The sequence below is a fragment of the Oenanthe melanoleuca genome, chromosome 2, assembly GCF_029582105.1.
Source record: "Oenanthe melanoleuca isolate GR-GAL-2019-014 chromosome 2, OMel1.0, whole genome shotgun sequence".
NCBI classification, from domain to species: Eukaryota; Metazoa; Chordata; class Aves; order Passeriformes; family Muscicapidae; genus Oenanthe; species Oenanthe melanoleuca.
In genome coordinates, this window is record NC_079335.1 from 30,752,902 (window position 1) to 30,776,021 (window position 23,120).

Sequence of the window (23,120 nt, forward strand, 5' to 3'; positions counted from 1 at the left end):
TGAGGGGCATGAAACAGAGCATGACATAGCAGGTGATACAACTGGCAAGTTCAGCTATGTCACATAAAACAAGGTATGATGATAAAAGGGGATTGGTGACAGTAAGAACTGCCATGGGCTACATGAAGGACATTGTTTCACTCCCATGGCATTACTGCCCATTGATAATGAATGTGTTTAAGTAATAGCCAGAGGAAGGGTCCTAGAGCTGTGATGCAGAATGTGGCCAGGCCTCCCTGCAGAGCAGCCCTGTGAAGGTGCCAGTGGGCACTTGACGGCATGGTAAGCTGCTGGGATATATTTGATGAATTGCTTAATAAAAATTGTAAGTAAATCAGCTGCTCTGAGTATGAAGTTTGCAATCTACAGGCGATACACTGACCAAGCTACATTGAATATATTAAGCAAAGCTGTCTTACCTTATATTTCCAATGAAGAAGTTTTCTTAATCTCTTTGTGGAATCAACAGTGTTAGCCAATTTTTGAATGTCTTTTTTCCTTCCTCCTTTCACTGAATTCTTTTGAAAGACCAAAGAACACCTTATTATGTACTCCATTTTTTCCAAACCAATTACTAATTCCTTTAACTTGTTCAGGTCATTTCAGTCCCAGAATCACATCTCCGTGTGCAATCTTTATGATTATGCTTCCTTGAAGACCTTCAGTATTCTAAAATGGAAACAGCAACTGTGGTCTTCTTGGTCAAGCCACCAACAAACTGGCAAAGGAGGTTAGGTGGGAGGCCAGACCCCAAAATGTCACTGAGTCTAATCAGACACGAGACACTCAACTGTTCAACTCTTGCTACAGTAAGACACAGAGACCTGCCAGTGTTATTCAGTTCAAAACCAAAGCCATTTTAAAACTGTGGAGTCCTAGGCTTTCTGCCCTATTCTCAGTGGAGAGTGCTAAGCTTAGGATGAAACTACTCCTTGATCAGACTGGCTAAAGGAAAATCTTCAACACTTGCTGCTGTTCACCTCATCATGTTAGACATTGGTGGCATTCACTCTTGCAGAAGGAAGAAGTGGTGTCAGACCCAAAATCATTGGGTAATTAAGAGCTCTGTGCTGATGCAAGGGTGTCCCACCACAATGTGACTTGGAGAAGCTGTCACATCAGGCCTTTCTTGGGAGAAGGTGGCAACCCTCAGCAGCATCAGTAAATCTAGTGTCGCTGTGGCATCTTTGACTGACACTTGATTCAAGTGAACGACCAGATATTGTTGGTAGCAATCATAGCTCCACCATAATATTAAGGAAAAGAGATCATTGTCACAAGAACATTTTAAGGCATATGTCTTGATGAGATTTTGCCCATCCTGTTTAGATGGTATTCAAAAGGAAATTATTATAATTGGTGGTACAAAATGGAAGCTCTTTCACTGTCATTATATAAAAATCTTTACATTCAATTGTCTTCAAGTTTCTTACCCTTTAATAGAACTATTTATGATTTTGTTTAGAAATCAGGCATGCATTTTAATTTTTATGAAATAAATTTTTGAAAAGATATTCCTGCAATTGAGCACCTTTAATCCCCTCTGCAATCAAATTGAGCTTTTGGCTTCATAGAGGGCTTTTTATTTACACATAGACTATTCAATTAATGAAAATACTTGGATTTACCACAAGAAAATAAGGAACCAAAAGAAAGCAGTGATTGATGTCAGCCTTGATGACAATCATCTCCTCTATTTTCATATTAGAAAAACAACAGAAGAAAGAGAAGCACAATTGCATTGTTAACATCACAACACCAACTTTGGCAATAAATATTTTTTTTCCACTTCTTGTTTATTCCTAGGGAGAATAAAGGGAAAGAAGAAAGCTAACGTATCTGTCTGTGTCAGGCACAACTGAAAAATGTAAAATTACTTGCAAACCAATACAGAAGATTTTTGATAGACTTATTAAAATGTGGACCTAAGTATTTCTTTACTATATACTTTAGCATAAGTATAACAAATGGTGGTGCACAACTATAGTCTATTGAAAGACATAAAAACATGTTAGGCCATCACAGACTGACAGAACTTCCACGTATATGAATAAAACACAGAATTATAAAAAATTTTCTTACATTCTGTGAATGTTAAATTTTCTGTCACCGAAGATTCCTGGAGCTTAGTAAACATCTTTGCTCATTTTTAGAATCTTCAGTTGGTAGAAATTCTGGATTATAATTAGAACTGAAAGCTAGTTCAACCATCTCTCTCTGTAAAACAGAATCCTATTCACCTATTGGATCTACTTCTAAAGCCGATTTATCAAAATCTTGAAGAATAGCACTGTCAGCACTTCACATCACTGAAGTTGCAAAGGGTTTCCATATTCCCTTCATTGGAGGCTGAGAAGAAAAATCTCTTCAATTCCTTAGAATCATAAAGCTCCTACCCCCTAGACAGCATTCACAAGTAGAGGTTTCCTGAATGTAGAATAATACTCAAGTTTCTCAGAGGGACCAGATCTCCAGCACACAAAGTGAAGTGTCCTCTCCCTCCCATGGCAGCTCTGCACTCCAGGGCAGATTCCATTTGAGCAAAAGTAAGCAGCCCAAATCACTGTATTATTACTACTAACAAAGAAACACCACCACCAACAAAATATCAACAAAATAAAAAACCCCAAAACCAACCAACTAAACAAAAAACCCCTAACCCCATTACTATTCAAAATCTAGTAAAGAGATGCGCAACTGAACATATTTTCCAAGGCAGAGGAGATACTGGTTATCTAAAAAAATATATTGTAAAGAGTCTTTATAAAGTTTGCAATGTCTATATCAAGTTGTATCCAAAATTTTCTAAGTCACAACGCACTGGAGCAACGGTAGTGATTTCTTAAGTTATCCCTGTCCAGAAAAAAATAGGCTGTTGAACATATGGTTAATTTTAAACACAGATGGAATTAAGCATGTGCTTCAGTTCTTTTCTGAGTCAGAAGTAAAAATTGAAGATCATAGCTATGTAATACTTTGCCACGTGACAGCAAAATCAGCTAAAATGTTGCCATCTCATATGATTTCAATATCCTGCTTGAGCAGAGGGGGTTGGATTAGATGACCTCCAGAGCTCCCTTCCAACCTCAGCCATTCTGTGATTCTGTGAACACAGTAGAGATGAAAGCATATTAGTTATATAGTTATTCATTGTGTAAGGAATATAAACCATTTCCTTGTTTATGTAAATAGAAAAAAAAAAATAGTAAAAGGCAAATGTGTCATTTGGATCATTCATTTTTCTTTATTGAGCTTTGATGAAAAACAGTCCATTTGAAATATTTCCAGCAACCATTTTAATTCCAAATGCTCAATACAAAAACTTGGTGTCAGAGTTCAAACATATAAAGTTACATCTCATTATAATTTAATATTTAACAGCACTAATCATTTCTGATTTTTCATAATTAAGTTTACAAAAATAATGTTACATTTATAAAATAGATCAGCTTTTCCCAATAAATTACAGTGGTATTCTTATTCAAAAATGTAATATATCGTACAAAATAGACAACAGCTTTTTATCAGATAAAATACTAAAGTATCTTTTTCCTCCAGTACATTTTGGCAGTGTGTGAAAACATTTTATTGTACACTTGATATCTAAAGTTCACTCTGAAAAATAAGCTAAATTATTATGCACATCTCTAATATAAGGCAAGGGTGGCCAGCCTGGAGACTGAACTTTATTCCCAATTATATGTTATTAGTCAGAGCAGTACTGCCATGTTCATGCAACTGACTTAATTTATCTGACCCAGTAAATTCATGCAGATTCACCTAGAGTCCAACACTCTTTCTATGACAAGTACAAAAAAGTGAGCCCAATCCATAAACTTTTGGGCTGCTCAGTATCTCTCACACTTGTTTTACCTTTGTGTATCACTGTAAAGCATTTGTGGCCAGCTTATAAAAACAGCACGGTCTGGATACCCTTGAAGTTAATGGCAAAACTTCAGTACCTTATTCTGCCATAAAAACTCATACTAAAAGGAGCTTGTAAAAAGAGCAATGCATTAATAAAAAACAAATAGTAAACAGGAAAAAGAAAAAGAATCTAAAAAGCAAAAGGCAAACATTAATAGCTACTGTATACAGACTTTACAAAAGCAACTACTTTAAAATAACAAAGAAACACAGTGTCTACCTAGTGGTAGGTGCATTCTCATTAAAGCCTTTTGAATGCTCAGGTCAGCTCAGCATTTACTGTGTTGCATTTCCTGCCTACAAAAATATATTTGAAGAATCATTCCAGATTTTTCTGAGCAACTTTTACAAGCCAAGGGAGTAACTGCACCATCTCTGGAAGATGTGATTAAGGAAGGCATCTGGTTCAGGATGGTCAACATCTCACCTTGAATATTCTGACTCCACTATGTTTTCTCTTTGCAATAGTTTAGCAAACTGCAATATATTATTATCTCTTATTTGTCTATTTCTCTCTTACATATCTTCTGGTAGAAAGTTTGCTTCAAAGTACTAAATCACCACTGCCTGGAATAAATAAAATGTGCAAAGTGATGATTTTCATATGATGTTAGTATTGTATGAACAACGCATCACTTCATATACCATAAAGATTCCTTTCAAATTGTACCTCAGTAGTATAAATGCCCCAAGTGAACATGTGTCACAAGATCCACTTTGTGCAAATTCACAGAGGGTCCAAATCCAGACGAGTTGTTATGGACTCCAGACACAAAGCCTAGTCAATGTTGGATCCCCAGACTAGAAGGGAAGGAAGAGGTGGAGAAAGGGGCTCATCACAGGAAACCAAGTCATCCCATGCTTCTGAAAACTCTTAATAATTGAGAGGATGAGTATGTGAAATGAGAAAATGTGCTGTCTTCTGGCTTGAAAGATCATGGCTCAAACCAGGAACACCTGGAGCTGAACTCAGGCACATTTGCCACTGCACTCAGTAAGTTATACCCCTCCAAACACAGAGCTACTACATTAATTACAACTTTTCCATAGGTGAATTTTAGTGATTGCTGAAACATGCATTGACCACCCAGTTAGACAAATAAACATAATGGCTACTCTTACACCAGTAAACCAAACATCACAAAGTATGCTCCAGCCCTGAGGTCAAATGAGGGTGGCTGGACACTGGAGCAGGCTCCCCAGGGAAGTGGTCACAGAAAGCCTGACAGAGTTCAAGAAGCATTTGGACATCCCTTTCAGGCACATGGTGTGACTCCTGGGCCTGGTGCTGTGCAAAGCCAGGAGCTGGACTTGATCACCTTTGTGGATCCCTTCCAACTCAGCTTATTCTGGGGTTCTGTGATACTCTCTATACCCTTAAAGAGAAGGGCTGTGCCCAAAGGGCTGTTAAAAGTGTCCCTAGACTGGCCTAATTCCCAAAGTGTGCCCATAGCTTTTTGGGAAAGTACTAGTTAATCCAGACCAAAAAGCCTACCAGTCCTTGTTCTAAGTATTTATCAATATCAATGCTTCAGCGTGGCCAACTGACTACATATAGACATAATATCTATATATGTTTCACATATAGATTTTAAGAAGTCCTCAAGCATATTCACCCAGGCAGGCCTTCTGCTTCACACAAACTGTTAAGAAGGGAGGATTCGATGCTTTTGTTGAAATTTTACTTGAAGGAGATGGTCCTTTCAAATCAGGTTTTTTTTTAATATAGCTGAGTTTTTCTGTCCATTAAGTATATATTCCTTTTTTATTTTTCGATTCATGTACTATTTTGGTAGCCTAATGTTCTACTATTAGCAGATTCTTACCTTTTGCCTGAATAACCCACTTTTCATATCTACAATTCACAGCTAAACAAGCACTAACCAGTTCCATTATGATGAAAAAAATTATATATACATCTAAAACAATAATATTAAGACAACAACTAAAACAGGAAATAAAAACATGAATCTGCACATTTATAAGATGTAAAAACAATATCTACCTCTATACATATTTGTCAGACTGCAGCATCCACAGTTACAGCAGTATGCAGTAGTCAGAACAGCACTACTTTCCAAATCATGAGGTGTTTTAAGGAACACCCACTTAGTAGTGGCTGCTGAGGAAATAATTTCCTTTATCAACCTGAGATTTTAAATGTGCAAGTGTTATACCGATCTATCTAGTGCATAAAAAGGAAGGGAAGGAAGGAAAAGACAGAGACAGAGATAAAAATGTTATCACAATGGTTTTTGTTTCAAAATAGATTGCTGTGCAATGACTGAAGCCTGATTTGCAGACATTTTGTATTCTTGTCCAGAGCCTTGTGGAGGGGAAGGTAATGGAGTTTCTGGAGTTGCTGAAAAAAAAAACATAAAAATAATTACATATTCTTACAGCCTGGTCTACTGTACATATACATACTACTGTACTAAAAGGGAGTCTTGTTGCATGCCTGGGAAAGGGAGTGCCTTGACATGCTAGGGAAACAGGATATTTTAATGATCAGCATTTTTAGTTTATTAAAGATTGTGCATGTAACAACAATGATATATCAGAATGGTGCTGAATTTTTAAAATTGAATTAAATTCAGGTCAAAGTCCGTTACTTAACACCATTTATATACATACATTTTTAATGCACAATTATTTTAATTTAAGAATGATGATGAAATAGCTCTATGAACACTGACAGGCCACCATTCTAATTAATATTTTAAAATGAAACAGTGAAGTGCTATGACAGAAGGCTAACTTGCAATTACTTACGTATCTGTTCTGTATGCACAGGAGCAGACATTGAACTTATGAGGACAGTTTGGCCTGTTAATGGATCTTGGGCTAAGTGAGGATGCATTGGGTGATGCAGATGAGTAGCATCATTAGAAGTACCTGCAAAAATAACATGAGCACATATCAATACAAAAGAGCATGTTGTTGCCAGTGACTTATTCTTCAGTAATTACATTTCCACAGAGTAAATATTTTGATTGGCAATTTGAATAATTGCCTCTGGGTATTCATTAAACAATTTAAGCAGACTTCAAGCATATTAAGCACTGAGTTTATTTTCACTGTTTTGACTGCAATAACAGTGTGTTTCATTAAATATTTCTAGGGATTCTTTCATCTGCTTAGGGAATTATAGGACAACCCAGTAGTTACTGAGAAGTGCATAGCAAAATCTGCCCTTGTAGGACTATGTTAACAAGATGAACTGCCAAGGCAAGAAGGCTTTACCTAACAATTACACAACAGAAAGCTCAGACAGTGAGTCAGAGTGGTAGCTTAGATCAGGAATCCCTACACATCCCAACATGCTAAATTCAACATGACACAAAATGGTAAATTTAACCAATTGTTAGCTTACCTCCCAGTAACATTTCCTGAAGCAAACTGTCAATTTTAACAATTCCAAATAATTTAACCAATTGTATCTGCTCAATCATTTGCCAAGTGATGCTTTGGAGTGTAGGCAGTAGAAGAAGAAGTTCTCCAAATCTTCCTCTGGAGTCATACTGACGGTCATTAATATAATCCTCTAAACTGATTTGGACTTGGAATCGCATATTCTTAATCTTCATTGGATTACTCAAGCCCTTTGCATCTTAAAAAATGACAAAAACTTAACGTCAAGGCATTTTACAATTTGGGAGTAGCATCTTACTGGTTTTCATTTTATTCTTTTCCATTCAGCTAGATAACACGAACAGATGCTACATTAACAAAAATTACTTTCGATACAATCACATGTAAAACAATTGAGAGATATTCTTGTAAAAATACCTGGATCAAAAAACACAATTGCTTTCAAGCAAGCATATTCATTGTCATCTATTTGAATTTCCTGGAAGGGACGAACTAATTCATCCAGAATCCGATTTGCCACTCGGCAGATCTCTATTTCAGTGCTGTTGCGGTGAATGATGTAATTGTTGCCTTAGAGGGAAAGAATACCAACATATGAATTAACAGAAACATTTTGATTCAACTTGCTAGATGAAGCCAATTTTCAAAAGTACATTTCATATTGCTTGATCAAGTTAATAATTTTTTTAAGTAATAACTCTCCCTTGCATTACACACAACTTTTCTTTGCAAACAGAGTATATGTGTAAATTATTGCCATCCCAGTAAATAATATGTACATATAAGTATACCAACATGTAGTTACTGATTAGTCCACAGGATCAAGGTTGGTATTTGAATATACAAGTAAGAAGCAAGTAGACATTTATGTTTAAATAACAGATAAATATACTAACGAATTGATCTTAAAACATCTTCATCCCTGATTAAAATAATATATCCCAAGCTGAATGAAAAGGATTTGTCAATAGAGTAGAGGAGACACTAGAAGTGCTTCTTTTTCTAATGGATATTACTGCTGTTCCTAATAAAATTTAGTAGCATCATAAAATTTTCAGTTAAGAATTAATTTTACCTAGAGTTTTTTGGGTTTGGGGAGTTTTTTAAATATCCATTTTGGAGGTCTTCACTATGGCATCTTAATTCACCTTCTGGAGAACATTATGAATATCATGGAGCTTTCAGAAACCATCATGCAGTTGTGAAAGAAAAACTGATAATTATATCACAAGAGAGCCATGTGAAAGTGACTCATAAAACAGACACCTGCCTCCAAGTATCAAAAATAAGCCTTGAAGCCTCAAATTGTTTCTTCTTTTGGTATATCTGCTGATGCTTGTGATATATAATTTTCTTACTATTATTTTATAATTGTTTTCCTTATTACCTTATTACTAATCCAAATAAAATTGCATTTGTTTTTGTTTCTGTTAATTTTGGTAGTGAAAGTGTATCTAGGGAAATAACTACCTTAAGAAAGTCATTTGTACAGCTTTTACTTTGAAAGGATTGCTGGTGAAAGAAATACCTTCAGACCAAGCCCTTCTTGTCCTTTTAATGTTTTAATATGTGTAAAAATAAATTCAAGCTAATTTAGACCTATGAAAAGGCAGGCTCAAAGAGGAAGGGGAACAAGTAGTAGAAAATGTCCTTGTACACATAACCAGTGAAGAGACAAGTCTGAGTCCGTATTCCATATGAAAGAAAATGTAAGGAGGCAAATGCCAGGAAATCCCTTAAATTGTTGTTTCTGCTACCCAATAGACCTTTAGCTGTATTAACCCACATGAATCCACCCACCTGCTTTTGCTAGAGCAGGCACATGACATTATGTCATTAATAGCTATTTAGCATTTACAGAATGCATTGCTTTGATTGTGCCAGAACAGTTGTCCCACTTAACTGACTGTATGGTTGCTAATGTACTATAACATCATCATCAGTAAGTAAAACAAAACCAATATTTACCTAAAAGTAAAATGTCCTTATACGCCATGGACCGTTTTGCTGCTCCAAGCAACAGGTGCTCCCCAGCATGTGCTCTTAGCAGGGCAACCTCACAAAAAAAACAGCAGACTCATTAGATGATAAAGCAGTAACGTTCAATAAGAGCAAAAGAAAAGAGGATACATATTACTGTGTATTAGGTACATGTTTAAGACTGTTAAGATTCCAATGTAAAATGCAAAGTGAATGCAAAAATCTTAACTTCATAAAAGTAGCACTTCCTAATTAAACTGTCATCCTCTGTCACTTCTAGCATTCTGTCTAGGTTTTAAACATCAGAATCTGCAAAATACTTTTCAATAAATACAGTACCAGCATTTATTTCCTAGTTTGAATTCCCTTGACAAAGCTTTCTCTGGCATTTTAAGTTGACACTAAAGACTCCAGTGGGCTGGAATGAACTGTTACAGTAAATTTTGGTTCTATCAGTGCCTCATTCTTCTCTTGAACCAAAAATTTACGTGGCATTTAAAACAGCTTTTTCCCAACAAAGCCAGATATGCTATTAGAGCCACTATTGTCCACAAAGAGGAATCCAAATTTGCACTGGGAAGGAGCTTGTGTTTATTAGTTTATTCTTTGTCACCTATTTACTTTCTTCTGGTTTTAATGTCTGCTTGAAATTTCAGCAATGGCCTTTATTTCCTCAAGGAACTCATTTCTCAACAAGTAATTCTAATCCAAGCCAATCACTTTAGGAGAGATATAAAGGTACACAGCACCTGGGTAATACTTATATGTTGAGATTTTTCAGGTTCTCAGTAGAGTTACCTTAGCTGTTCTGGCCTCCTCTGTGGTTTGTAAATCAGGCTGACTTCCAGATGAGGAATCCTTTTTTCAAAACCAGATGGCTTATTTTTATAACTGAATGCACAGTGCCCCTTAGAAACTGGTATCACAAATTAAAAAGTGGCATTTGCTTTATCTCTCAATATCTTTGTCCCTAATTTTCTATGGTACTTAAGGTTTCAGAGTATTTCCCAACATTACTCTTCAAGCACAGCAGAGGTGTTTTCAGTCTATCATTCTCAGCTAATCTTTTATTTTTTTTAAATGCAGATAGGAACATTTTAAGGATATTTGATACCTTCTCTTTTCCTCCACATTATCTTAACAATAAAAGCAGCAATATTTTTTTTGCTTGCTTTTGTTGCCCTTGTGTAGCAACAGCATTTGAAATTCTCTTTCACATGAACAGTTTTAATTTATTTGAGTATGTAGAGATTGTGCACATATGTGCTCTGGGGGTCTGCAAAGACATCATTTAACTCCTTTTTTGGGGAGTCTCCTGTGGCCTGAAACACATCCATATTCCTGAGGAATGATATAAAAAGGAATGATGAAGTTCAAAATCAACGATGACCTAACACTTTCAAGATTTTGTTAAAAAACTGAGAGACTGGAGAAGCAAAAAGAAGGATTTACACAATTCCAGCTCACAGAGTGATTTTTAAGATAAATCAGATTTTGGTGTGGAATCAAGAGATCTCAAGCAATGAATTAATCTCCTTCTGAGGCTCCTTGTCAGAGAATTGATCACCACAATGTGGAGATACTGGTTCTGGGTTTGCCAGCACAACCTACTTTGAAAGCCAGTGATATATTAGTATGTACTACATATGTGATGATAGATCAGACCTCTGTTGTAAAAACCCTTATGAATTTTCAAGGTTTGGTGCTTTTTTCCCCTTACATTTATTATATACAATATAATTTTAGTACATTGTATTGTATGAAAGATTATTTGCTATGGATTGATATCAGTATGTTTGGAATTGGTTTGAGATTCTAATTGCTTTTGGTTTTTGCAAGTAGAGAATACTTGCATCAAATTAAATAATATGCTGTCTTAAACCATATTATAATGAAAGGTGAACATGAAGTAAATACTTTAAAGGTCAGAAAAAAGTTATGCTTCCAAAACACTACAGAAAGAACAAAACACTTAAAGGCATGCTGCTTTGCTACTTCTTTTTGTTCATGTCTTTTCTGTTGTGGTGGTGTTATTTCAAAACTTAAAAAAAATAAATTAAGAGAATGGGTCTAGTACTCAGCTCTATTTGTTCAGACAGAAAAGAATGACATTTAATAATCACAAGAAAAACAGAGAAGTAATTCGAGTTTTCTCTCCTCTTATACCTGGTCATCAAGTGGTAGTTCACAGAAGCCTGGAATATATTTAGCCCATTCCACCAGTACTAAAAGTTGCTGCTTCATAGATTCACAGACATCACTGACACCAGCAATTTTTTTAACATTTATATCAGTGCTAGAACCAGGACTGGAGATTGAGATCTGGCCATGAAGAGAGAAAAATGAATGATGTTAAATTTCATATAATTTTATTTTCACTGGTTAACAGCATATTTAAGAAAAATCACAGCAGTAATTGTAGATACTCTTGAGAAATTCCTTGACCATATGGACCATTACCCTGCACATAAATTATAATTTTTTTCTTTCTCATTACTACCAGTATGCATTGTAATATTCTAAAACTTCAATTAATCATATCATGATCTTCTCATTCCAAAATACTATTTTTAAACATACTTGAGCTCTTTTCATTTGTAGAAGGGAGGTGGTTTGTTTTTTTTTCTCTAAAATGGCTGACATTTACCTCATTTCAGAAAAAAAGAAGAGTTCATAGTGGCATGCAGTAATATTAAGGGATAGAGATATTAAGAGAAAGCAAATGATAAAGGGGTAGCATGTTCTTCTAGTGTAAAGATAAGTATCATTAACTTGAGAAGGTAAAACAGGGGGGTTTTAGTGCCTGGAGGAGAATGGTTTGTAATGATGAAGCAGCAGTATAGGCAGAGGCCTGAGATGTTTCAGAGGAAATGCAAAGGATATGAGTGTGCATTAGACCACCTGCAGGGAACAGTGCTCTGTGAAATGGCAAGAGAGCAATATCTTTCTGGGCCTGAAGCTGAGGCACTTCTACTGAGCCAAATCCTGAAATTCTTAATGACTTTTCAAGGAAAGGAATGAAGTGGGAAAGCCAACTTAAGATAAAGCCAAACCTGGGAAGGTAAGGTCAGTTTATAGCTGCTATCATAATAGGGAAGCAAAAAGAGAAAAGAAGCAGAAAAAGATGGGGGAAAATAAAAAGGGGAAAAAGGAAACAAAATTAAAAAGAATGGAGAAGAAGAAGAGAAAAAGAAAAAGAAGAGACAAAGAAAAAGAAGAAATAGGGGAAAAAAAAGAAAAGAAAAAGAAAAGGAAAAAGAAAGAAAAAAAAAGAAAAAAAGAAAAAGAAAAAGAAAAAGAAAAAGAAAAAGAAAAAGAAAAAGAAAAAGAAAAAGAAAAAGAAAAAGAAAAAGAAAAAGAAAAAGAAAAAGAAAAAGAAAAAGAAAAAGAAAAAGAGAAAAAAAGAGAGAAGGAAAAAGAAAAAGAAGGAAAGGATCACTGTACAAGGCCTATGAAACTGACTTTCACTTTATGTTTTATTACCAAAAGCATATTCGGGAAATCATGTGGTGTGCTTATCTTCCTCAGGAAAAGAAATTTATTGTTTGGTCTTCTACATTCCTACACTTTTCAGGATGGTGGAATGTATTTAGGTTGGCCCCTAGCAGTTCCCCTTCATTAATGTTAAACCCCACAGTGGGATCTGTGGTGAAGTCCCTTATCCTTGGGTAGTCAAAATGAGTTGTACTTCTGAACTAAAGCTCTGTGCTTCCTAAATAATTCAGTAGTGTAAAACATTGAAAACAGCTTAGATATGTATGTCAGTTAGCCAGCTGAACATTAGTTCTCAGGGAAATACAGCAGCTAGGCTGTAAGCAGGTGAAAAATTCCTGACATATAATTCAAAGGCTATCCTGTAGGAAAAAGGTTAGAGGTATTGCCACTTTGTAGACAGAGAATGTGTGAAATCCATGCTATAATCATGAATCCATTTCTGGCATCTCCTTTACAAAAAAGAGGTTGAAAATATTGATATTCATTCAGGTGATAGCTACCAGAGTGATTCAGTCTAGAAAACCTTTGGTACAGAAAGACAGTAAAGAAATTCAATACATTTCATTTTTTTTCCAGAAGAGTAAAAGGGGTCTTGATCATGATTCAAAGGAACAAAGAAGAGATTTCTGATAGTAGGTCACACTCTGTTCTACCTGAAAATGATACTAACCATGCACCAACTAGAAGATAATACAAGAAGGTAAAGAAGGTAAAAAGAAGAGGTAGATTGTTTAACTGTTAGACATACTGACTCATGGAGTTAATACATTGTCCTTCCCATAATATATTTCAATCAAAGCTGTTCATTTGTATAAATTACATCTTACATTACAAACTACAGCTTCCATGCTGAAATTACTTGGTGAACTTCTGCTGGGGATTTGTGGGATGACTCCCATAGAGTTCATTATGAACACCTAGGATTGTATCTCTTGACAAGGATATGAAGCTTTCTATTTCTATTTCTATATAGTGCTTTAACCTGCCTCTCATTTATGGAGTACAACACAGGACTCATTGATTTGATAGAATCATAGACTAGCACAGGTTAGGAGGGACCTTGAAAGACCATCTAATCCAACCTTATATAGCAAAGGAATCCTAGAGGTTATCTAACACTCTGTCTAATTGCATCTTGAAAACTTTCAGTGATGAAGACTCTACCACATCCCTGGAAAGGTTGCTCCAGTAATTGTTTGTTCTCATTGTAAAACATTTCTTTCTTCCCCAGTGTAACTTGTACCCATTAATGAGCTGATGAACATGACAATGTAACACTGTATCCCAGTAGCTCTGAAACCCTTCAGAGACAGAGACCTTTACTCATATGAGTCCAGCATGCCCTTTTCATATTTACATAACCCTGGAAGCCTTTCCCAGGTCTGTACCAGAAAAAATGTACTTAGACAATTCCCCCTTGTAAGGCATCTTAAGGAACAAAATAACTTATTTTCCCAATTTAATATGAACATTTCAAAAGGGATGAAAATATCTAATTTTCCTTATTTAATATGAACATTTCAAAAGAGATGAATGCCACCCTCTTCTTCATTTCACATCTGAAGTACTTAGATAATGATTTGGGACACTACCACCTCCTCTAAGTCTCTTCTCAGGACTGAACTCATCTCACAGATTCAATTGAGGGAAGAACAAGTACTTTTAAGACTTCTCTGCTTTTCCATCACGTTAATGTAGTCTCTTGGACTCTGAGGCCAAGATTGTATCTTCATATATGTTTGACAAAGTGGAAGCAATTCTGTTTTACTAAAACATACCAAATAGTAAGTACAATAAATTTGTGTATACACAAGGAGTTTTAGGCCAAGAACCTACTCTGTGAAAAGAAGTTTGTGCTATAAACAGCTGAGGGTGTGATTCTGTTCAAGACAGTTCTTATTCCTGAATTGCATATACCAGTTGGAAATGATTAAGGAGTATTATAAAAAAGCACAATAAGCAAGTTCAAAAAATTACTAAGGAGATAAATATAGCAATATTTTTCATACTGTATAGGTATTAAAGGTAGGAAGGTACATTATGTTCTAGTCTGCCCAGACATGCAATATGTGCCAAAGACTATCACCCAGTAATTCCTGCATCAATTCTTTACAGACAGTTCCAGTCTAAGAGAGATGCTGATAAAGGATGAGATTACAAAACATTTGGGGATGTATAAATCAGTCAGCATGAAATCATAAAGGTGGCAGTTAAATTCTAAGCAAGTTAGTAAGAGGTGCAAGAATGCAGAATCAATGGCCATGATTTATCTGAGGTGCAGAAAAGGACTAGAGACTGTTCCATTCAGCAATTGATTGGATAGGGGGGAAAAAAAAGAAAAAGAGAAAATGAAGTTCAGATGAGACAAAGAAAATTTAAAAGCAAGATGTGAATTGACTCTGCAGTTGGAATACTTCTGTTTGCCTTACTTATAATGTCTAAGGATATTAAAAATGGGATTTTCAAAAGAATGTAAGGAAATGAGTGTCCACAACCTTTCGAATGTAATGGCTTTGGACAAATTTTTCCCTATGTTTCATGGGAAAGTCTGCTTCAAGGATAGATAGATGCCACCAGCTGCCTAAGACAGCAACTGATTTAAAAGCAGCAAGAACCATAAACCTTTATTAAGAAAGGTGCCTAAGACATATTGTCCTGGACAAAGTAGAATTTTTTTATTGACCATGTTTCAAGAATGTATTCTATTACTGCTTCTTCCATGGAGAAGAGGAAGTTGTGTGCATTTTGGAAGTAGAATAAAGTAATCTTAATAATTATTTTTGATATAATAAGAAATTGAAGAATATTTAATTTTAGCAAAAGTGGCCGTAACGTCACTAAATGAATTTGTGATAGATCCCAGTACCTGGCGGGAGAGTGTCTCAGCTTGTGACAATGTGCTAATGGAGGGACTGTTGCAGCCATCAAAAGTGTTTCTTCTCGTACTTATCCTGTCCCGTTCGTTTTGTACAGCTGGAAAAGAATAATCATCTCATTTATTGACTTTTACACACTGATACAAAGAATAATTTCAGAACATTACTAGTTTCAGAAGATAATTCTAAGAACTGAAAGGTATGACATTCAAAGATGATGATAGCTCTGAGTGATGAGGAAGGATGATAATACATGTTTACAATCTCTATCAGAACACAATGTGCCTGTAAAGCATGTATAACTAATTGCAGATAGACACTGAATCATCAGCATTTCTGTCACTGGCTTAATTACAGTCAGACCTCTTTCTTCCTTTGAACTTGAACACATGGTCTCAATTTCAACCAATTTAATAAGTCAGGCTTTATGACAATAGCAGAAATAGACATTTCCAGACTGCCAAACAGGTCAAGTGGTACAACATCACCACTGAAAAAGTATTTCTCAGAGGAAGTATGAAAGCCCTACTCATGCTCTGCTGTGGGAAACAATGAAACAGGAATGAATCATGAATTTAACCCACTAGTAAGATAATTTTGAAACTTAAATCTCATGTTCCTCCTCAGTGACATTGCATTCCTAGCCTGTTTATGGAACATTAACTAAGTTAAATGGGGAAAAAAAAATAACCCAACCCAAAAAACAGTGCACCAAAAAAGTTTTAGGACAGTAAATTCAGTAAGTTTTGTCTCATGGGGTCCAAAAACAGGCATTTGAAATATCTTTGGATAAGGAATCTGTAATCAGCACATGCAAGGCTTATGAAGCAAGACAGTATATTTTTGAACTAAAAGAAGAAGAAAAAAATGAAAATTAACAGTCAGATCCTTCTAAATCCTAGATCATGCCCAAGATTAGGCCAAGGAAAATAAAAAAGATGGGCAAAAAAAGAATTGTGCCAATGGAAATCTTTCTATTGCACAAGGAATTTCATTGTCTTTTAAGAGCAGCAGATTTATGTCCAAAGATACATTTGCTATTTTGTGGGAAACAATCTGCATTACAAAATTTAGGAGTAGTACAAGAGGTTTTAATTGGAAAAAATACCCAAAAACTCTGTGTACCTAGTAGGTTCAGTGTTTATTTGAACAATGCACATAGTTTATTCCAGAGGTGTACTAAATTTTTTGCAGGGACACTCACTACATTTTATTAAGGTCACAGGAAGAAATCTTGTATGGTGATAAACACACAGTATGCTGTAGACAGGAAAGAGAAAATATAACCTTTTGTAAAAGAATCCTGAAACAAACATCCAATGCTGAAACAAACATAGATAATTAAAATAAGTTTAGCACTGATGAGTTTTGCAAAAATAGTAAGGTATTCTGACAATACACCACTGGTGAAAATCAGTGGTGGAGCACACTTAAAACGACAGGTGGATGCTTTAATCTTCTTCTACATGCATATAATTTTAGATTATTAGACTAGTGGCTAAAGCCTTTTCTTCAATTCAGGCTAAAATTACCTTAACAGAGACTCTATGAGGAGGGTGATATGTTTGCTCAAAAAGGACTTGTAAAGCTTTTAATAACTGAAGCCTTTCTTATTTTTGTGCTGAAGAAAATAAACAGATTTGCTAGAAACTTGAGAAATTGTCATAGACTCTATGCTACATTTATACTATGAAACATGCCCTGACCATGTAGAGAGGTTATAAAAAAACAAAAGCAGCATTGAAAGTTTTAGACACAGTGGGATCAGAGTAGGACAAAGTAGCATTAAGTGGCTTAAAAGTTTTGTGCCATGCACCAGGCTGCATTAGCATCTTGAGGGAAATGACCTCTTCTCTGTTTTGGGCTCCCCAGCACATGAATGATGCTGGAAAACTAAGTAGTGCCAGCAGGGGGCTATGGAGATGTAATCCACAACATGCACAAGGTGAAGCAGAGACAGGCATCTTTGCTTATGTGGAAAACAAAAGGACCAACATGGATGTGAAGGTCTTCATTTCTGTAGCATACAGAAGATGGAGCCAGATTCTTCTCAGATGCATAATGAAAAGACAAGACCCAATAGACACTACACTAACTGCTGCAAGAAATATTCTAACTAGTTATAAGGAAAAAACCCTTCCCAAAGAGGAAGAGCTTGTAGAGCGAGAGGTTGTTGAATCTCCCCTCTCAGGTACTGTCTAAATCTGTCTGGACAGGGTCCCAAGCAACCTGACTGAACCTAGATGTCAGCCTTGGTTTAAATGGGGGCTGAGCTAGATGAACTCCAGATGTCCCTTCTAAGATAAATTATTCTTTAATTCTAGGTTCTGAAAGTCTGTAAAGCTTTGCTGTTTGGAAAACTTCTAGGGCTGCTATCTATACACAGATCTTCCCCTTTCTTCACATCAGATTGATAACATACATACAATATGTTACTGACTTAATGGCTCAAATAGCAAAAGGCCAAAGTGTCTTAAAGGAGATCTACAACAGCAGGCAAACCTATTTCATATACCCTGTGTAATGCTGTTTAGAATATCCCTATCCAGCTTCAAGGAGAAAAATCCATTTTCTCTCATACCAATAACTTAATTAGCAAAGTATTGCTACAGGACAGATATTTAAGAGCATAAAGAAAAAGCTTCCTTTGTACAGATGAAAACAATGATAACCACGTAACAAGAGCTAAGCATACACATTTCAGACTGGCCTGCAAGCAGATGCATCATGCTTCAAACAAAAAAGGTAGAAAAGTTTGTGACAAACCACTTTTGAGTGTGTATTTCAAATGGATATGGACATCTTTTGCCCCTACATCATTATTGTCCTTGAAACAACACCCAAAAAAAAAAAACCCCAAACCCTCTAATATTAGCACTGCTCCTCATTCTCTATTGTTCTGTTCCTGTGGTGATCTGGTCCTTCCACTTTGACAGAATCACTGTGACACGTTTCTCATATCTGTTACTGAGATGCGTAGGTAACAATTTTCCTATATTAAGCCTGAGGGAAATTAGATGTGTTAATTAATGTGGACACTCCACTGACAGCTACTACTACCCTTCTCACTACTTTTTCACTTATCTTCACAGTCCTTTGTCTGGCTTAAATGCTTCATATGTTTAAATTTAAGGGAAGAACCAGTAAATTTGCTCTGACATTACTTAGGGCGGGGGGGAAAAAAAGCCAGATAGAGATTTCATTACTCAGATTTGGTAAACATTTTAAGTGAAATCCCATGGTTTGAAATATTCCAGCATATGGCTCAGTATGTAGAAATCAATGAACTTTTGTGCCAGAATTCATGAATTAAACAGTTGCAAATTCACTTTAAATGGGCTTGCTGATGTTCCAACTGCTAGACCTGCTTATCTACTTGAAAGTTAGAAGACATATATTTCACCTTAATATAAAAGCACTTCCCCATTATGAAGGTATTGTAGCAGACTTTCCATTGGTTTATTCTGCTGGAGATTTTTAGAATTTTCATTATATTTCAAAGCAGATTCAGATTTTTTCTCTTTGTATATGAAAAAGTAAATGACTGCATTACCTTCCTTTTTCATTCCTGCTCGAAAACACTTTTTTAAACGACAATATCTGCATTGATTCCTTTTGTCCTTGTCAACAATACATTGTCGGTTGAATCTATCAGAGACAAGAAAAGGTAAATGTATAAAGCATTAATAAAGTAGCACCCTGATTACAAAAAAGAAAACCAACTAATCTGTCCTGTCAGAATAATATCTATAATCACAGACCCTCATCTTTAGTTACATTGATTATTCTTCTTTATTAACCAGTTTTGAGAGGTGTTTCATACCTGCTAATTTTCCAGGAATATATGTGTGTGTATAAACACATGTATGCATTGAATAGGAAAGTGTGAAAAATTTTGTAGTTATGTACATCATTTAAACCTCAGCTGTTCTGTGAGGTATGTCGGTAACTGGCTGCACCAAACGGCAGTGGAAGAAAAAAAAAGAAGAAAAGCTGCAAATAGAAAAAGGAAAGGACAATCAAGGAAAAAGCCAAATGTTCCTGGCATGGAGAAGCCTCTTAGCTGCAAAACCATTACCCTTGTCTGGCAGGGTTTACTCCTTCTGGGAGATAGCAATGAACAAGCTGCATGTTTTATCCCTACAGGTGGCAACCTAAGCAGGGAATGAGAGGAACCAAAACAATGAAATAAAGACCTGAGGAAATACATGGAGCATGACACTGCATGGCAGCTCACCCAGGCTTTATGCACATCTAGAGGTGTGCCTAAAGGGAGTGCATATGAGCCATTTGCCCCTCTCTCTTTCTGGGTCTGCTGTTTTTTGATTAGCATGAGTTTTTTAGATAAACAGGCTCCGCAAAAGCAGAGCTCTTTCTTGAAATCACTTATATCAGCTCCTGATGCACCATTTTAGGGGTATGTTTATGCTATATCACTGTTCTATGTGTATAAGGGAGAGGTTTTCTTATAAGAATATTACACAACCAAAGAAGAGTGTAGGAAACAGCATTTCCAGTAACAAGCCATTTGTATAAAAGTTTTATCATTTCCCATGCAATGGCACAGGGGGACAGAGAATGGGGGCTACAGGGAGTTCACCACACATCTCTGCTGCTGTTCCCTCCTCAAGGGGAGGACCCCTCTCAGTCTTCACCGGCTCCATTGTCAGGTCCTTCCAAACAGAGACAGATCCCCACAAAGCTTCTCCAATGTTATTGTTCCCATGGGCTACTCCAGCATTGGGTCCCCTGCAGGGTCAACAGCCCTGCCAGAAAACCTTCTCCAATGTGGACTCCTCCTTCCATGGCGTCACAGGTCCAGCCAGGAGCCTGCTGCTGCACAGTCTTCCCATGGGGTCACATCCGTCTTTCAGGCATTCATCTTCTTCAGAAGGGGATCCTCCATGGGCTGCAGTGGATAACTGCTCCCCTGTGGATTTCCATGGGTTTGACAGGGACATCTGCCTCATCATGGTCTGTACCATGGGGTGCAGGAGGATCTTTGCTCCAGCACTTAGAGCACCTCCTCCCCTTCCTTCTCCACTGAACTTGGTGTCTACAGAGCTGTTCCTCTCTCATCTTCTTACTCCTCTCTTCTCTGGCTACAATTTTTTTCTGCAGTATAACAGTTTTTCCTTCTTAAATACGTTATCCTCAGAGGCACTACCACCATTGCTGATAAGCTCAGCTTTGGCCATCTTGGAGCTGGCTGGCATTGGCTTCATCAGACACTGGGGACACTTCTGAAAGATTCTCACAAGAATCCCCTTTTGTAGCCCCATTGCTACAAAATCTTGGAATGAAAACTCAATACACCCCTTCAGTGATTTGTTCAAACTCGTTGAGTTTTCACTATATTCTGCTCATGATTCAAAATGGACAGTTTATGGCCCTGAGCATACACAGATAATTTCATCAAACATGGTGCAGGGTGATATTTTGGGCACCTTTCGGAAATTAACAGATAGCCATTCAGACAGGGGGAAATGGCTGCTCAAAACACCTGTGTGTCACACCAAGTGGGAATATGTGCAGATGTGTTTGTATAGCCCTTAAAACAAGACTCATAAATCTTAGACTTTCTATTCAGAAACTACTTTCATAAGGAAAGAATTTTAGAAAACAGTTAAGAATTACAGTTTTCACATTGCAGTGAAAATATGAGCATTTTTCCTTTTCCTTTTTTCAGGATATGATCTTCGTAATCATAAATCAGAGTGAAACACCTTCTGAGTGATGTAATGATATCAACAATATCATCAAGCATCTGGAAAAGTTTCTGGAATGTGTAATATCAAGTAGCATTCCTTAAGAAAAAGCTGAAAATCCCCTGACATAGTTTGAAAATTCTGATAAGGTCTGAATATATTTTTGCTTAAATTCATTGATTTAGTGCCTCTAAATGAACTTTTTGGAATACCTGCATGAATAGACGTGGTTTTTCCTTATGCTACGTCTGAAAAATCCCTTGCATCCATCGCAGCTGGAAGCACCATAATGTTTTCCGGTCGCTCGGTCTCCACATATTGCACAGAGACTACTGACCCCGTTGTCAGCAGCATTCATGTTGGCAGCTTCTCCTGAACTGTCTGACAAGAGACAAGAACATACATAGTTATGGATCAGACTTCCAAAAACCACCCCATGAGCAAGTTGTACTTAAATGGAGGCTTTTTCTGGCCTTTTCTCTTTTAATTGCCACTTATGATTTATATAGCGTGACCCATCTGATTATGTCTGATTCTTACTGACATGAACACTTTCCAAGTAAGAGAGATGTTAAAAGAATTTATGAAGTTCATAACAACAAATAATTGTGTTCTAAACTCTTTTCAGCTGAAGGGTTAAAAATTGAAGTGCACTTCTGCATTTATAAGTACACATAAGTTCCTAATAACATGAAGAGGAACTCTGGCACAAAAACAGTCTTAATTGGTAAAGATCTCATGTATCAGTTCTCATACGAGATGCCAATAGCTGGCAACTCTCATACAAAGATTTGTGACACTAAATAAAGAAACAAAAAGAAGGGTTTTGTACAATTTAATTTAAAAAAAGAAAAAACAAACCAACAAAAATATGTGCTAAGAGCCCTGTCTGCTATTCCCTTGAAGATATTTTTGACAGGAGCACTGGCGCAGTCTTTCCTTGCACAGAATATTAGCTACATGATTAACGATTAGTCACTGAATATGGTAAACACTACTGAATAAATTCACCTGAAATCAAACCAGATATATTTATTATTTGAGTCAGAGTGTTAACAGAAGTGTTCAAGCAAACAACAAATAGCTTTTTCTTTTTTACTTCTGGTTTAAATGGAAGGAAAACATAACCTAAGAATTTGTAGATGTTTTTTCCAGGAGAGGAAAGAGTGTCACATTAATTAGATATGCAGACATGAATTAAAAAGTCAAGTACATGAATTCATGAACAGTATACAGGATGAACAGTAAAACTGTTTATATTGATACATAATATTATTCATATTGTATAGATCCAACTGAAATGTATAACACAAATGCTTTATAAAATTTTCATTGTGTCCCACAGAGCTTAAAAGTTAAAGAGTTCTTTAGATACTTTAGATACAGAGAGAAGCAACATTTCTGGGTTTGTTTTACAAAGCTGCAACTGATAGGAATTACATAAAAATTAATAAAAGAAAGACATCTTAGAAGTAACGATTCAGTTCTGTAAAGACCTTATTTTAAAATTAGAATTGTCATGGAAAATTATAAACTATTTTTAAACTAGGTTAAAGAATTGCTTTAGAAAAATATAAGGCATTTCCTTTGGAGTTCTGTAACTTTGCATGTTATAACAGAATAATTAAAATTACAGTATGTAAATGTTATGATGAAATATTTCACAGCAATATTAGTTGTGCATATATACATATATATATGTATAGGGGAACACTTTTTTTTCTTTGGTATTATTCTGAATCAAGATGTCTAGAAAATTGAC

The 23,120-nt window shown here is 36.0% G+C and overlaps 1 protein-coding gene across 5 annotated transcripts in view; it reads right to left on the reverse strand.

Annotated features, from left to right (window-relative positions):
• Window positions 1-3,221: 3,221 nt before the first annotated feature.
• The window catches only part of HNF4G (hepatocyte nuclear factor 4 gamma), a 60,581-nt gene continuing 40,682 nt past the window's right edge, over window positions 3,222-23,120 (reverse strand). For 4 of the 5 annotated variants that reach the window (XM_056484518.1, XM_056484519.1, XM_056484516.1 and 1 more), the window contains 9 exons: window positions 21,571-21,739; window positions 19,204-19,298; window positions 15,641-15,747; window positions 11,446-11,601; window positions 9,268-9,355; window positions 7,717-7,869; window positions 7,301-7,537; window positions 6,700-6,822; window positions 3,222-6,289 (listed from right to left, as the gene is read on the reverse strand). In XM_056484518.1, the coding sequence (XP_056340493.1) occupies window positions 6,171-6,289; window positions 6,700-6,822; window positions 7,301-7,537; window positions 7,717-7,869; window positions 9,268-9,355; window positions 11,446-11,601; window positions 15,641-15,747; window positions 19,204-19,298; window positions 21,571-21,716 (1,224 nt within the window). In that variant the 5' untranslated portion in view covers window positions 21,717-21,739 and the 3' untranslated portion in view covers window positions 3,222-6,170. The remainder of the gene's footprint in view (window positions 6,290-6,699; window positions 6,823-7,300; window positions 7,538-7,716; window positions 7,870-9,267; window positions 9,356-11,445; window positions 11,602-15,640; window positions 15,748-19,203; window positions 19,299-21,570; window positions 21,740-23,120) is intronic. The other variant, XM_056484517.1, reaches the window with a different exon arrangement.